This window comes from Bufo bufo, chromosome 3 (genome assembly GCF_905171765.1).
Source record: "Bufo bufo chromosome 3, aBufBuf1.1, whole genome shotgun sequence".
NCBI classification, from domain to species: domain Eukaryota; kingdom Metazoa; phylum Chordata; class Amphibia; order Anura; family Bufonidae; genus Bufo; species Bufo bufo.
In genome coordinates, this window is record NC_053391.1 from 367,390,858 (window position 1) to 367,406,870 (window position 16,013).

Here is a 16,013-nt window from a genome sequence, read left to right on the forward strand (position 1 = left end):
GCTCTGCTGGAGGTTGTTTTGATGGAGTGTGAAGATGAGGTCCCTTCTAAGTACAGCAGTAGTGCAGTGCATGGAAGGGTGAAAGGACAAATAGTATGACAATTTTATCACTCAAATGACTACAATATAAAACAAATGAACTAGTATGAAAATCACCCTAACTAATCACCATAACTGATTATGTAACTAGTTTATTTATACTCTTGAATCGTTCTCTGGTGCTTCAAAGCAGGCAGTGTGTTGGTCCTTTGTCTGGTGGCCTTTCATATGCAAATAACTCACTACAGGACTTTAATTATCTTCATGCAAAGTGGGTCTTAATTATCTATCCAATATTTCTTGAAATCATAAAATATACTGTTAATCCGATGTGGCTTCCCCACAGACAGTGTTCGTGTATTGTTCAGGCCCCCCAGAGCGTTTCGCTTGGGGGACACATGGGGGCAATGACACCATTATTATGTGTTTTTGTATGTTTTTGCTGGTTTTTCTATCTCCACCCCCTCCTTTTCTTGTTTTCCCGCTCTTTTATTTCAGGTTTTTATGAAAGGGTTAAGTCCTGTCAGAATCAGCTGGTTTTATCCGGTCTCACCTGAGCCTTGGATGTCAAGCAGTGATCCTCTCTGATTGGTGCAGCTGGTTGCTGGGGGAGATTTCTGGACAGCTGATTGGTTTTGAATGTCAGCGGCGGGAAAGTTCAGTCCTTAAAAAGAGGGTTTCGGCGGCGCTTCTGGGCCAGTTTTATCAAGACCGGATCGTCGCCCCGCCCTCCCGCCCTATTCTTATGCTTTTGTCGCTTTGCTTTATTAGAGGGGCTGTATCACTCAGCTATTGCTGAGTGGATTTCGGTAATTATTGGAAATTTTTAATGGTTATTTATTTATGAATTTTAAGTTTTAATTATTTATTAATTTATTTACCCTTAATAAAGCATTGCGGCCATTTTTATTCCACCACAAAGTTGTCATGTCATTATTTTTAGTATTTATTTAGGATAAGTTAAGTCAGAAATGGGTCATTTGCCTCCATGCGGCCCGCAGCACTACCACTGGGTACACACGTTCGTGTGCAGGAGGCCTAAGACAAGAATAGGACATGCTCTATATTTTTCGCGGGGCCGCAGAACAGAACAACGGATGCGGACAGCACACGCACATGTTGTGCTGTCCGCATCTTTTGTGGCCCCATTGAAATGAATGGGCCCGGACAGTCGTGTGAATGAGCCCTAAACCTGATGGTTATGACATGCTACGGTTTGTATTAACCACTAAGTAACTCAAAATTCTTATGGTTTTTATCTGTAATGTGTGAATAGGATGTTTGATCCAGATTACATGAATCACAGTTTTTCCTTAGCATTTTCTTTCCTTTTTTCATGTGAAGAAGCTCAGAAAAACACATTAAAGGTAGATTCACATGGAGTATTTTCTGTACTTAAAAAAATCTGGTGCTTTTTCCTGATGCGTTTTTTAACCCGTTTATTTGTGCCATTTTCACAATCGGAATTCTGGATGCAGATTTTGGGGGAGATTTATCAAACTTAGCTAAAGTAGAACTGGCTTAGTCGCCCATAGCAACCACTTTTTATTTTCCAAAGGAGCTGTGAAAAATGAAAGGTGGAATTTGATGTGGATTATGTTTTTCCAGCTCAGATTTTCATGCGGAAAAACAGAAGCGAAATAGAGTACCAGCAAAGTGTATAAGAGTTGATAAATCTCAGGCACACTTTGCTTTTTCTTCTTGTGTGGAAGCTCACCTGTTGTGCAGCAGGTCAGTTTGTGCAATTCCGCATCTGCTGTATAGTGGTTTTTCCTATAGACTGCAATGGGGATGTTAAGATAAACAGATAGGGCCAGATTTATCATTAGCTCAGGTCAGAATAATGGAGTGAAAAAGTCCCCAAAAAAGTCCCAAACGCTAAAACTGCGCACAAATTTGCGACTTTTTCTGCTCTGCACTATGCTCGCCAGTTTTCTGAAAGTGGTCGTGTTTTCTTATGTAAATGAATCTCTAGACAGATTTACTATTGGGACTATTTAAAAAGTCGCAAAAAAGTCGCAATTTCTCTCCAGTGAGGACCATGCTTATCTTATGAGACTTTTTAATAGAACATGCGACTTTTTCATAAAAACGTGCGACTTTTTCGTAAAGCTGCTTACTGACGGATAAACTGCTACTGTCAAACCACATTTATTACAGTCTTAAAGGGCCGATCATAAATCTGACTTGGCTAAAACTGACTTTAGCCATATGTTAAAGTGGAGTGAGCTGTCAGAGTAATGATTAATCTGGCCCAAAGTCTTTGGTGCGGATTTCATGCAGATTTATGCCTTATTCACACGTCAGTGTTCGGTCAGTGTTTTCCATCAGTGATTTTTAGCCATAGAACAGGTGCAGATCTTTCCCTTATACCTTATGTCTGTGGAGGCTCCAGTCCTGGTTTTGGCTCACAATGGCCTCATGCACACGACCGCTGTGTGTTTTGCAGTCCGCAAATCGCGGATCCGCAAAACACGGATGGCATCCGTGTGCATTCCACAATTTGCAGAACGGCACGGACAGCCTTTAATATAACTGCCTATTCTTGTCCGCAAAGCGTGGACAAGAATAGGACAGGTTATATTTTTTTTGCGGACCACGGAACGGAGCAACGTATGCGGACAGCACACAGAGTGCTGTCCGCATCTTTTGCGGCCCCATTGAAGTGAATGGGTCCGCATCTGAGCCGACAAAACTGCGGCTTGTATGCGGACCAAAACAACGGCCGTGTGCATGATGCCAATCATTGACGGAAAACACTGACGTGTGAATGAGGCATTATTGCATATAAATCTTCACCGTGTGCATGCACCATTAGGGTGGGTTCACACACAGGTTTTTGTGGCATTTTTTTTGCCAATTCAAGAAGTGGATTGAAGGAAATAAAAAATATAAAGGAAAGACTTCTATTTCTCCTTCCTCCTGGATCCACTTCTGATGCGACTCTGAAGTCAATCCCCATTTGTGACCCCTGAGGCCAGGGACTGGCTGCAGCTGTCATATGATTGATGAACAGCACATGACCTTCGCAGGTGCAGTGGTCTGAATCGGCTGAATTCATTTTATACAGCCTGCAGCTCTCTGGTGCTTTGCAAAAAAAATAAAAAATGTTGGACAACCCTCTTTAAACCTACATATGTATAAACGACTTTGGCATTCATCACGTATCATGAGCCATTTTCCAGGGATGTTCCTCACAGGGCTGCATGCCAGAAATGGGGCCAATACTCTGCCTTGGGCAGGTTATTTAAACATAGGGTTACCACTACAATCGGAACCCTTTCCCCTCGGTTGATAAAGAGCCTTGCCTTGATTCTGGAAGATGTCTTAAAAACCACTCACGGACTTTATACTGACCTGCCCTCAGCTAGATTATTGATCCATCAGACTTAATGATGAGAAGTTTGTCATTTGGTGTATTTAACCGATAGATGCCTGCAATTATAATACACACAGTATAATATCCCCCGGTAGCCACACCAAAATCTAGAAATGATTTATACCCTATAGGTGATGAGAGAAGTGGGCACACAGGTACGCCGGACAGGAGCAGGGAGTGGCTGGTAAAGAACCCAGCAAGGAGCAGATGGTTTAGGCAGGGCTCCATGACCAAACATAAAGAAGACATGACGGGAGAAGACAGGAGGCTTTCATGTTCCCATTCTGATGAAAGCAAGGTTCACCACACATCCCTGGCTATTATAAGACCCAGACAAGTGAAAGTAGACATTACCTGGCTGAGCTGGAGGAAGTTAGCTGAAGACGGATGATTCTTCCTCCTCACTGATCTCTATGTACTTTGTGTACTAATCACGCCTCCATTATCCCAGTACCACAACACTCTGTCACAGCGTCCTCCTCTGTCTCCTCCTCCAGTGCTCCCTCCTCTTTCTATTCTCCCTCACAGTGCTGGGCATCCCTGTGGAAACCACTCGTTCCCACATACGATACGCCTCCCTCAACGCTCTCATCCTCCTCTTCTTAGTCATCCCTAATCCAGTACGAATATAGCTGTGCCCAGTCACCACTAAGAATTCAGTAGGAAGTTTGGGACAATAGTTTTCCGCCAAAATAACAGTATATTAATCATTGGTGTGTTCCCTGTTAGGTCTTTTTAAGGCGTTAGACTAGGACTACACAGCGATCTTGGCCGCTCTCATCCTCTTAATCATCTGTAATCCAGTACAAATATAGTCCTGCCCGGTCTTCACACAAGGAGCTAAGAATTCAGGCGCAGCCAGAATAGGAAGTTTGGGACAAAAGTTTTTCCCAAAATAACAGTATATTAATCATTGGTGTGTTCTCTGCTAAATCTTTGTTAGGCCTCTTACACACGAATGTTGTGCGGCCATTCCGTGCATTGGGGACCGCAATTTGTGATCCCTAATGCACGGGCAACGTCCAGGACGGATTAAGACCCGATCAACTTGAATGGGTCCGTGATCCGTCCGCATCGCAAAAAAATAGAACAAGTTCTTTTTTTTCCCGGTGCAGAGGCACGGACAGAAACACCATGGAAGCACTCTGTAGTGCTTCCGTGGGATTCCCCAATCCGTGCTTCCGTTCCGCATCTCCATGAATGTGGACCCATTTAAGTGAATGGGTCCGATTCTGTGATGCGCAGTGCACATGGGCCGGTGCCCGTGTTTTGCAGGCCGCAATATCGACCACGAGCACACAACGGCCGTGTGCAAGAGGCCTTAAAGTGTTAGACTAGGACTACACAGCGATCTTGGCCACAACAATCACTGTGTAGCAGTGCAGCTATCAAACCTAATTGGGTTTAAGAGCAACTTGCGCAATCCAAAATCTCAAAAAAAGCTGCACTATTAGGCGAGGGCTACAGGACGACATTTGTTGCACAACATTTTGTCGCACAATTTTTATAATGATAGTCTATGGCGTCGCACTGCGACATGCTGTGACTGCGACATGACAGTCGCAAAAAATCCATTCAAAATGGATTTTTCTGCGACTGTCGCAGTATGTCACAATGCGACACCATAGACTATTGTTATAAAAATTGTTGCGCGACACATGTTGCAGTGTAGTTGTGCACTCTGTGTCGCGTGACACATGTCGTCGTGTAGCCCTAGCCCAGGGCTGGCCAACCTGCGGCTCTCCAGCTGTTGTAAAACTACAATTCCCACCATGCTCTGCTAAAGGCTGATAGTTGTAGACAATCTGGGCATGCTGGGAGTTGTAGTTTTGCAACAGCTAGAGAGCCTCAGGTTGGCCATCCCTGCCCTAGCCTTACACTGTTGATGTTGGGCACGTCACCTGTCATGCAACCAAAGATCCCTGTGTAGCAGTGCAGCCTTTTTTTTGTGATCTTGGATTGCTGCAACTTGCGAGTAGCCCCAGGGTGTCTGCACAGGGGTGCAGTTAGGCCTCATGCACACGACAGTATTTTTTCACGGTCCGCAAAACGGGCTTCCGTTGTTCCGTGATCCGTGTCCGTTTTTTCTTCCGTGGGTTTTCCTTGATTTTTGGAGGATCCACGGACATGAAAAGTGAAAAAAAATTCTAAGTCAAGTATGCCTTTAAAATGATTGAAAAAAAACGTACACGGATTATGGACGCGGATGACAATCTTGTGTGCATCCGTGGTTTTTCACGGACCCATTGACTTGAATGGGTCCGCGAACCGTTGTCCGTGAAAAAAATAGGACAGGTCATATTTTTTTCACGGACAGGAAACACGGATCACGGACGCTGATGAAAAACGTTGCATTTTCCGATTTTTCCACGGACCCATTGAAAGTCAATGGGTCCGCAGAAAAACACGGAAAACGGAACAATGGCCGCGGATGCACACAACGGTCGTGTGCATGAGCCCTTATACTAACAAAAAATCCACACAGATTTCCTCATGATTTCTGTGCATTTCCGCACAGTAACCACACCAAAACCCGCAATTTCTAATTATGGTTTTTAAAGTGATTTTGCCACATGTCTCACCCTTCCTTTGAAAAAGGTGAAATCCGCACCTAAAACCGCAAACATAATTGACATGCTGCAGATTTCTAAATCCGGACAGTAGGTCCGATTAGGCAAAAAAATAAATAATGCAAAGTGTACATGAGAGTTACTGCCTAAGGCCTCATGCATACGGCCGTTGTTTTGGTCCGCATTACAGCCGCAGTTTTTGCGGCTTGGATGTGGACCCATTCACTTCAATGGGGCCGCAAAAGATGCGGACAGCACTCCGTGTGCTGTCCACATCCGTTGCTCCGTTCCGTGGCCCCGCAAAATAAATATAACCTGTCCTATTCTTGTCCGCGCTTTGCGGACAATAGGCAGTTATATTAAAGGCTGTCCGTGCCGTTCCACAAATTGTGGAACGCACACGGACGCCCTCCTTGTTTTGCGCACCGCAAAAAACGGAACGGTCATGTGCATGTAGCCTAATGCTGCAGTTTTTACGCTCCTTACCTGCAATGTGTGCAAATTCCGTCAGGCTAGGTCCACATGAAGCATGTTCAGTGCCGAAATAATCCTTATGCGGAATCAGAATCAGGTTTTTTCCATGCGTTTTCTTTTCCTGATGTGTTTTTTAACACAATTTTGGGTGCAGTTTCAGTGAGGATTTTTATTTCTGCCCATTTTCAGTGGAATTCTGGATGCGGATTCTGCGTCAAAAATGGATAGAGCGCTTTTTTCCGCAGTGTGATTTCGAAAGCCATGTGCATTAAAAAAACAGCGCTGTATGGATTAACATGCAGATTCCCCATTGAAAGCAATGGTGAAGTTCTGCATGCATTTTAGCCTGGATTCAGTGCCTAAAAAACTGTTTGTACCTAGCCTTAATGTCTAGTGATAGCAACATTAAATATGCAGCAGCTTCTTTGTTCTGCTTTACTTTTCTTTCACTGCTCGTTTCCATTTGTTTATACTGTACCTGATACTTACTGTTTGCCTATAAATAAAGGGATGATTTCCTTGTGTAGGTGAAGAATTCTGCCATCACGGGCATATAAACTACCCTAGATGGCAGGAAATATACATAATACTATGCAATGACCTCATCAGAAATTGATTTGTTCTGGGTTCATTCTCACGTGTTTTGCCATGTCGGGTTTTTTTATGTTGTTTTTGGCAATTCAGGTTGTACAGGAAAAACATGTAGAAGCCGCGCTTTACCATGTATCCAAAATCCACATCGCAAAACGACAGTCTGTGTTAGGAGTCTCCATCATATATTTCGTTAAAAAGAATCCAGACAAAATTGAGTAGAAAGCTGCGCTCTTCTGTCCGGTAATATGCCAGGCTTCCAGATGGAAAATAAAATTGATGGAGCAGCATTCGTGTGAATCATTTGACGGAATCAGCGCTTTCACTATTTTCCTTCTGCTTCTATAATAGAGGGCACATACAGTGGGTATAAAAAGTCTGCACACCCCTGTTAATGTCAGGTTTCTGTGATAATATAAATCATTTCAGAACTTTTTCCACCTTTAATGTGACCTATAAACTCTACCACTCAATTGAAAAACAAACTGAAATCTTTTAGGTAGAGGGAAGAAAAAATATAAAAATAAAATTATATGGTTGCATAAGTGTGCACACCCTTAAACTAATACTTTGTTGAAGCACTCATTAAACTAATACTTTGTTACAGCACTCAGTCTTTTTGGGTATGAGTCTATTAGCATGGCACATGTGCCCACTCTTCTTTGCAAAAACACTCCAAATCTGTCAGATTGCGAGGGCATCTCTTGTGCACAGCCCTCTTCAGATCACCCCACAGATTTTCAATCGGATTCATGTCTTGGCTCTGGCTGGGCCATTCCAAAACTTTAATCTTCTTCTGGTGAAGCCATTCCTTTGTTGATTTGAATGTATGCTTTGGGTCGTTGTCATGCTGAAAGATGAAGTTCCTCTTCATGTTCAGCTTTCTAGCACAAGCCTGAAGGTTTTGTGCCAATATTGACTGGTATTTGGAACTGTTCATAATTCCCTCTAGCTTAACTAAGGCCCCAGTTCCAGCTGAAGAGAAACAGCCCCTTGGCATGATGCTGCCACCACCATGCTTCACTGTGGGTATGGTGTTCTTTTGGTGATGTGCAGTGTTGTTTTTGGGCCAAACATATCTTTTGGAATTATGGCAAAAAAGTTCAACCTTGGTTTCATCAGACCATTACACCTTTTCCCACAAGCTTTTGGGAGACTTTAGATGTGTTTTTGCAAAACGTAGCCTGGCTTGGATGTTTTTCTTCGTAAGAAAAGGCTTTCGTCTTGCCACTCTACCCCATAGCCCAGACATATGAAGAATACGGGAGATTGTTGTCACATGTACCACACAGCCAGTACTTGCCAGATATTCCTGCAGCTCCTTTAATGTTGCTGTAGGCCTCTTGGTAGCCTCCCAGACCAGTTTTCTTCTCGTCTTTTCATCAATTTTGGAGGGATGTCCAGTTCTTGGTAATGTCACTGTTGTGCCATATTTCTCCACTTGATGATGACTGTCTTCACTGTGTTCCATGGTATATCTAATGCATTGGAAATTCTTTTGTAGCCTTCTCCTGACTGATACCTTTTAACAATGAGATCCCTCTGATGCTTTGGAAGCTCTCTGGTGGACCATGGCTTTTGCTGTGGGATGCAACTAAGAGAATTTCAGGAAAGACCAACTAGAGCAGCTGAACTTTATTTGGGGTTAATCAGAGGCACTTTAAATGATGGCAGGTGTATGCTGACTCCTATTTAACATGATTTTGAATGTGATTGCTTAATTCTGAACACTACATCCCCAGTTATAAGAGGGTGTGCATACTTATGCAACCACATTATTTTATTTTTATATTTTTTCTTCCCTCCACCTAAAAGATTTCAGTTTGTTTTTCAATTGAGTTGTACAGTTTATAGGTCACAGTAAAAGTGGAAAAAGTTCTGAAAGGATTTATCTTTGTCTCATTTTTTTTTTTACATCACAGAAACCTGACATTTTAACAGGGGTGTGTAGACTTTTTATATCCACTGTATATAATATATATATATTGCCCTTACATAATATTAGGGCAAATGTGAACACAAATGTGAACACACCATAAAATGAGTGGCTTTACAGCACAACACTACTGCTGCCATTCATCATGAGATTACCCCCTCAAATAAACAAAGAAAGTGCAATTTAATCCTATGAAATTTCCGATTTGACTGTTCCGGCTATAGGAAAACCTATGATCAACATATTTTCAGGGTACTCTTCTACCATAAAGGTATTGTAAGGGTTTATGCACATGAACATATTTTTTGTCCGTTCTGTTTTTTTGCAGCCATTCACTTCAATGGCCGCAAAAAAATTAAAAGGACTCAGTGTGCATTCCATGTCGGCATGTCTGTTCCGCAAAAAAAAAAAAAATGTCCTATTATTGTCCGCTTTACGGACAAGGATAGGACTGTTCTATTATGGGCCTACCATTCCATTCCGCGGAATGCACACAGCCAGTATCCATATTTTGCAGATCCGCCAAGCAAAAGACGTTTGTGTGCATGAGCCCCAAGTAGGGAAAATCCTTTTAAACAGAAACAGCTAAGTACTTATTAGATGAGTGATGCAAAACCTGTGTTCTGTCCACTAAAAACTGGCGATTTTCCATCCATGTTGAATCAGTTTCGTCTCCAACTACATTCAGTTGCTTTCCATGTCCGTTTTCTCCTTCCTTATGGTGAACTGAAGAATGCCCACCCAGCGTTTCCTACCAGCCATCTGTGAAAAACTGACAGCACACAGATGACATCCATGTGTTGTCCGGTTTTTCCACTGACTTAAGTAAGGTGGGGTTAGCATGAAAATCGGATCAACATAGTGCATGATGCAATTTTCTCTGAATCGATGGCCTACATATCAGTGAATTGGCCGACTGACTATTCTTTGTCGGAGTTCTTTCTGGGTGCTTATCCATTCTATGCTCAGACAGCACACGGATGTGAATATGTCTAGTCTGAATGAGCCCTAAGGCTACACCACATTGGAAAATCGATATGTACTGTATGTTCTCCAATTCTTTGCAGACCAGGCAGGATACTATCTAATGCCAATGTATATAAGCCTATATCTTGCACAATCACCATAGTAATATGGTTGGCATGGTCCGTTTGTCCATTGGACTTAAGCTACAGAGTTTTCAGATAAAGAAATCAAACTGATGGAATAGAAAGCCACAATTTATTTATTTCAATCATACACTCTACTTCCATCAGAACAATGATCAGCCTGCTTGCCTAACTCACAGAGTAGGGCAATCTCTTTGGTACCCAAGTGCTGGCGTACATGCGTTGCCACACTAGAACCTCTAAAATGACAGTACAGATGCTGGGCTGAGGAGGCTTTTATTACGGTCCCCATTTGACAAACCCTGAAATGTAGCAGCAGTTAACCTTTTAACATCAGTTACATACTGGGTAAACCATTATTTGACTGTAAATGATGACAACACAATTTATTCATAATATCTTGAAGATGGCATAGAGCTAGGCTTATTTCTGTGCTGATTGTCCAGTAATTTGAAAAAAAAAAAAAGGCGCAAATGCCACTGAGTGATGCCAATAAGTACAGCACATGACCGGAGGCCACTGACTGGCTGCAGCGGTCACATGCTAATATGGAATGTCATCTCTAGCAGCCTGGAAACAAACACTGCCGAGGGCCACCAGAGCATTTGCCCATCAACAGAGGCGAGTACTGTTCTCTTTGTTTTATTAAAGGGATTTTCCAATAGTTAGGTCATGAATATAAAATTATTGGGGGTCCAACACCCAGCACCCCCCCATCAATCAGCTGCTTTGGGCAGCCACCCATGCAGGACACCATACAGCAGCTCAGATCACATTCATTTGAATGGTAGCCGAGATGCAGTACCCCAGTACGGAACATTGTGCTTCCTGCTCCATTAACTGTATAGTTCCCGAAGCCACTTGATACCCAGAACAGCTGATCGGTGAGAAAGTAGGGTGCTGGACTACCATCGATCTGATATTGAGGACCTATCCCGAGAATAGGTCATCAATATCTAGACATTGGAAAACCCCTTTAAAACATTTGCAGCCCCTCTCTCCCCAAAACTACCAGACAATCCTTTTAAGATATGGGATGTCTTTCCAAGGTACTAACAAAAAGAATCCTGGGATATTTCAGTAATCAATCTGGTTCATGAATAGCAATTATTTTTCTGTAATAAGCTATATGACATACGGAGTGGCCTTCAAACATGACACACATAAGAGTGGAAAGGTTTTCTTTCATTTGAAAAGACATAACAGCCATAATGTCTTAAGAACGTCAGTGTTCGCACCACAACCATAAGTGATAGTTAAACACTTCCTGTGTGTGCACAAGAAAGAATTCTACACTAAGCAGAATATACGTATGTGCAAGAACACATAGCAAAGCTTACAGCACCATGTTGGGATAGGTACCATTCAGCAATGAGAATACTGAAAACGATACGGAGGCAGACGGAATGTTACTTCACAGGTTGAGCATAGCAGGTACAGTTCATATGCTGCACGTGCTATCAGAAAGTAATGATTAGACAGTACTGCCGTCAGCTGCGTGGCTCATTGCGCACAGCCCATCTATAACAGGCTCTGTTCCTGGGGAAAATATAATAGACAATTTTTTGTTTCTAACTTCATACAATCCCTTATATGGGTATAAACAAATGAATGTAGTGTCCATATTAGCAGATGGACAATGGAATATAATAAAGCTTCCCAAAGTCATCAATTAGGAAACCAGTGGACTGCAGTACTTGTTCTGTGCTATCTTCTCACAAAGCACTTTTTAGTATAGAGCGTCTGCTGTGCTCTGCTTATGTGGGAATAAGAAGAAGTAGAGGTCATTTGTTAAAAATTGCAGTGTTATCTGTGGCAGCCAGATTCCAACTCTCATTCTCCAGCAGGTCATAAAAAAATGGCCACCTGATAACATTGCTATGGTCAACCGTTCCAATATCCCAATTTCTTTGTTTTTCATACATCCACCCCTGCCCTAACCTGTGGGTTAGGGGATTGTCTACAAGGTGTTAGCACCGAGAGCACGGACTCTTTCACACTGCATGCATGATGCACACTTCAGGGTCGACTCACTTATATGCATCAGTGACTGGTGAGCAAGTCCTAGCTGGGACCCTTCGCACCAGTTTCCAGCAGATGTAAATACTTTACACTAATAGTTACTAGGCCTTTATTACATTAGTTTCTTTAGAATGAATCAGGACAAAAATAGTGTCTAACAGCAAAATAAACTACACTGCGCATGGGCCACCTGCAAAATGAATGCTGCTCCAGGGATCGTATGCAGACTGGTTTACAGGAAAGTTTCATATCTGCATTTTAAAAGTAAAAAAAGAATAATGTAAAAGCAAAAAAGGAAAGGTGAGTGTTTAAGGAGGGTATAAAAGTGGAAGCCATTTTATAAAAGGAATGAGGACATTACATATGTAGCATCACTCCCGTCAGTGTTATTCAGTTGCGGCAGATGGAAGAGGAGAGGGTGCTGTGACTTCAAGTGTATTCTGCCCGCACCCACCACTGTTCAGTTGTACATTCTCACTGCTGGCGGGTGCTGTACATGCCGCGCAATCATCTGGGGTGGTCTCTGTCGCAGGGGCTGGAGGTCCACTGAGGCCCTGCACCTTCTTGTTCAGATCATTACGCTCTGTCTGTAATGCCCGGCACAGCTTCTCCAATTTTTGGATCTTGGCCTGCAAAGCTTCATGCTCTTTGTCACGAAGAGTTTTCTGGAAGGCAATTTTAAGATATTTTTGTTACAATTTAGTTATAATTTACAAATCTCTAAGAGGCGTGACTGGTCCTGGTAGTGGGCTACTAAACAATACAGAAGTTTGTGAGTTTGCATCGAGGATAGAATAAAAAGGGCTAGCTGGGCAATAGCATATAGAAAAGGATTCACAGCGGCAGTAATGGTACAGAGAGAAAAACTGCATTAGACACAGAATGGTAGATGCACAAAGTACTATGAAGGGTAGACAGTTGCAGCAAGTTAGCGTGGTCAGCCTAAAAAAATGGTGCCTATGTTTGATAAGCCCTTTTCTATCCAAGTAAAGCTGGCTATACAAATAAGGCCTCCTGCACACGAACGTGTGCTGCCTGCTGCCATATTGCGGACCGCATTTGCGGATCTGCAATACATGGGCGCAATTCCGTGGGCATTCCGCAAATCTGGAGATACGGAACGGAACCCTACAGAGTGCTTCCGTGGGGTTTCGCCCCGTATTTCCGTTCCGCAAAAAGATAGAACATGTCCTATCTTTTTGCGGAACGGGCGGATCGCGGACCCATTAAAGTGAATGGGTCCGCGATCTGCTGCGGTCCGCAGCACGGCCACGGGGAGCACACTTCTTTTGTGTGCAGGAGACCTAAGGCTATGATTGGCCAGAATGAGGTTGATTAATTGTTGAGCAACGGTTGAGACGTATGCACATATATCCATGCATGCCTGCAAACACGTGCGGACATGTATGGTATATATGTGCATACATTAGCCATAGCATCATGGGACGATGTGCGCAGATGTGCCCAGCATCTGCGCACGTCTGCCCATGGTGATCCCCAGGGGCTCATGGTGGCCCCTGTGGGAAATATGTGCCCCCTTATGATGTAAAGGCTATTGTAGGGGCTTGTGCTCTCTGATATTCCCCAGGGGCTCATTCATGCCCCTGTGGGAATTCATATATGTATGTGCCCCCTTAATAGATATATCATATAATGCCCCCTGTATCCTATAATGCCCCCTTATCATATATATCCCCATACCATATATACCCCCCCTCCCTACATGGACACAGATGCATCAATGTAAATGTGCCCCAAGCATTTACATTGATGTAACTGGGTGAAGGCGCCAGGATGACCGGACAAGGTCCGGTCATTCTGGTGAACTCAAAAGGATTCAAATTCAATAGAATTTGAATCCTTTTGTTCTAATTATCTGCGGCCCTGCTGGAGATAATTAGGCATAATAGAGAGAGAGGAGATACCTCCGCTCACTCTATTATGCGCATTCTGGCATCGCAATTACTATTGCGATGTCCGGAATGCTGAGAGCTACAGGCGGGAGATCAAAGGATCTCCCGCCTGTCAGCAAGTGCACGCGGCCCTGACGTCATCTCACCGCGCCGGCCCACGTGTCCTGGACGGCAGTGCGCGCGCCCCCTGGTGGCACGGGAGTGCGGGCCGCCGGGGGATAAATATCCGGCGGCCCCGGCACTCTGGAGCTAGGATCGGGACCCCCCCCCCCACCTGAAAGAGGAGCGCGTCCTGCGCTCCAGAAGAGTTAGAGTCTGGGCCCCCACCTGATAGGAGAGCGCATCGGCGCTCAGGTGAAGAGCCCGACCGGACCCGTCCCCTGCAGCCCTTACCCCCCTTCAGGAGGAGAGCGCGATCGGCACTCGACAGAAGTGCCTGGCTGCCCCCTCCTGAAGGACCGGACCCAGGAGAGCGCATCGGCGCTCAGGACAGCCTGACCGGACCCCTGCCGTCCCTACCCCACCATGATGAGGAGAGAGCGCGATCGGCGCTCAGGAGGGGCGAGGATCACCCTGGACAACGAGCATAAACCTTAAGTATTGTGCCCTGATCCCTGAACCACCCCTATCCCACCAACACCCCCTGAAGTCCCCTGTTCCCCTAGTGACCCCTAACCCTTCCATACCCCTCTGTGCCTCACCCCTAGTAACCCCTGTATTGACCCTGTCCCACCAACGCTCACCCCTTGGTACCCCTGGTCCCTTGTCTGACACCCCTCGGTACCCCTTGTCCCTTACCTACAACCCTGAGACCCTGATTGACCCCTGGTATCTCTCCCCTGGTCCTGTAGAGCATGCTTCTGCTCTGCAAACAAATCCTTTTAACCCTTCGTTAACCTTGTAGGGACAGTGAGTACAGACGGGTGGGATTGTTAATATACTTGTATGTGTGAATTGTCTAGTTAGTTTATGGGTGGAATATGGGAATGTGTTAGTGTAGTTAGAACCGTATTAGTATGTTTACATATTGCTGTGTGCTGCTATAAATATATATATCTATTCCATTGATATAGATATATATAATTATAAGCAAATATTAGACTGTTATAGTGTGTTAATAAACACCGTTATATTTATACCCTTTTGTGTAGCGTGTACTTGTTAGCGGTAGCGAGTTAGTAAGGCGCATGCAGTTAGCATAAGTGATTAGTGTAAAGCATAGCGAAAGTATTGTGTTATTATTATATAAAGGCATAAATAGGCGGAGTTATCACTAGACGGCTCCTCCCATTTATGAATATTAACCACTTTACATTAATCATCTATACAAAGATCTCACTATCAATATGGAAAACTAAACAGCCTGAATGGACTCGAATTGGCCACAGACTTGTAAATGGCCTTTTCGAAGATAACTCTCAAATGATATTGCTGAAATTGTCAAATTTGCTTCTTTAGGCCAACTTTTGTTTATGAGCAGTTTTACAGTTTGCAGAAGCAGAGATATATCCAACATGTGCTTTCAGCACTATGGGGGTCATTTACGAACAGATAAACGCTACTTTTGTGTCATATATCCGGCGCAGATTCTGTCGCATGCCATGTTACGGCAGAATCTGCAACTTCATCCCTGCTCACGCCAAAAGGGGGTGCCTGGCAGGGCTGGGACAAGGCCATTTGGTGCCCAGGGCAAAGATGGCAAACTGCGCCCCCCCCCCTCCCCCCGTTTTTAAGAAAGAATCAATGTTGTTTCAAAACAAGAATATACTTAAAGCAATAGAACAAAGGACTGTGGGACTTTGAAAGTCACAGACACTATAAAGTTCCCCCCCATCATCATGTGCCAGTATAAAGTCCCCCCCATCATCATGTGCCAGTTTTGTAATAAGCCCCCCCAATGTGCCAGTAACACTATTGTAAAAAAAAAAAAAAAAAAAAAAACACTTATACTTACCTAAGTGTCAGCGATGCGATGCAGCC

The 16,013-nt window shown here is 43.9% G+C and overlaps 2 protein-coding genes across 2 annotated transcripts in view; both read right to left on the minus strand.

The window, feature by feature from the left end:
• Window positions 1-3,891, minus strand: part of CCDC28B (coiled-coil domain containing 28B) — a 68,258-nt gene extending 64,367 nt beyond the window's left edge. Inside the window, exon 1 of the mRNA XM_040421929.1 lies at window positions 3,773-3,891. The gene's annotated coding sequence lies outside the window, so the exon portion shown is untranslated. The remainder of the gene's footprint in view (window positions 1-3,772) is intronic.
• An 8,321-nt stretch (window positions 3,892-12,212) lies between these two features.
• The window catches only part of TXLNA (taxilin alpha), a 28,229-nt gene continuing 24,428 nt past the window's right edge, over window positions 12,213-16,013 (minus strand). The window contains exon 10 of the mRNA XM_040424556.1: window positions 12,213-12,785. Coding sequence (XP_040280490.1) covers window positions 12,507-12,785 — 279 coding nt within the window. The 3' untranslated portion in view covers window positions 12,213-12,506. The remainder of the gene's footprint in view (window positions 12,786-16,013) is intronic.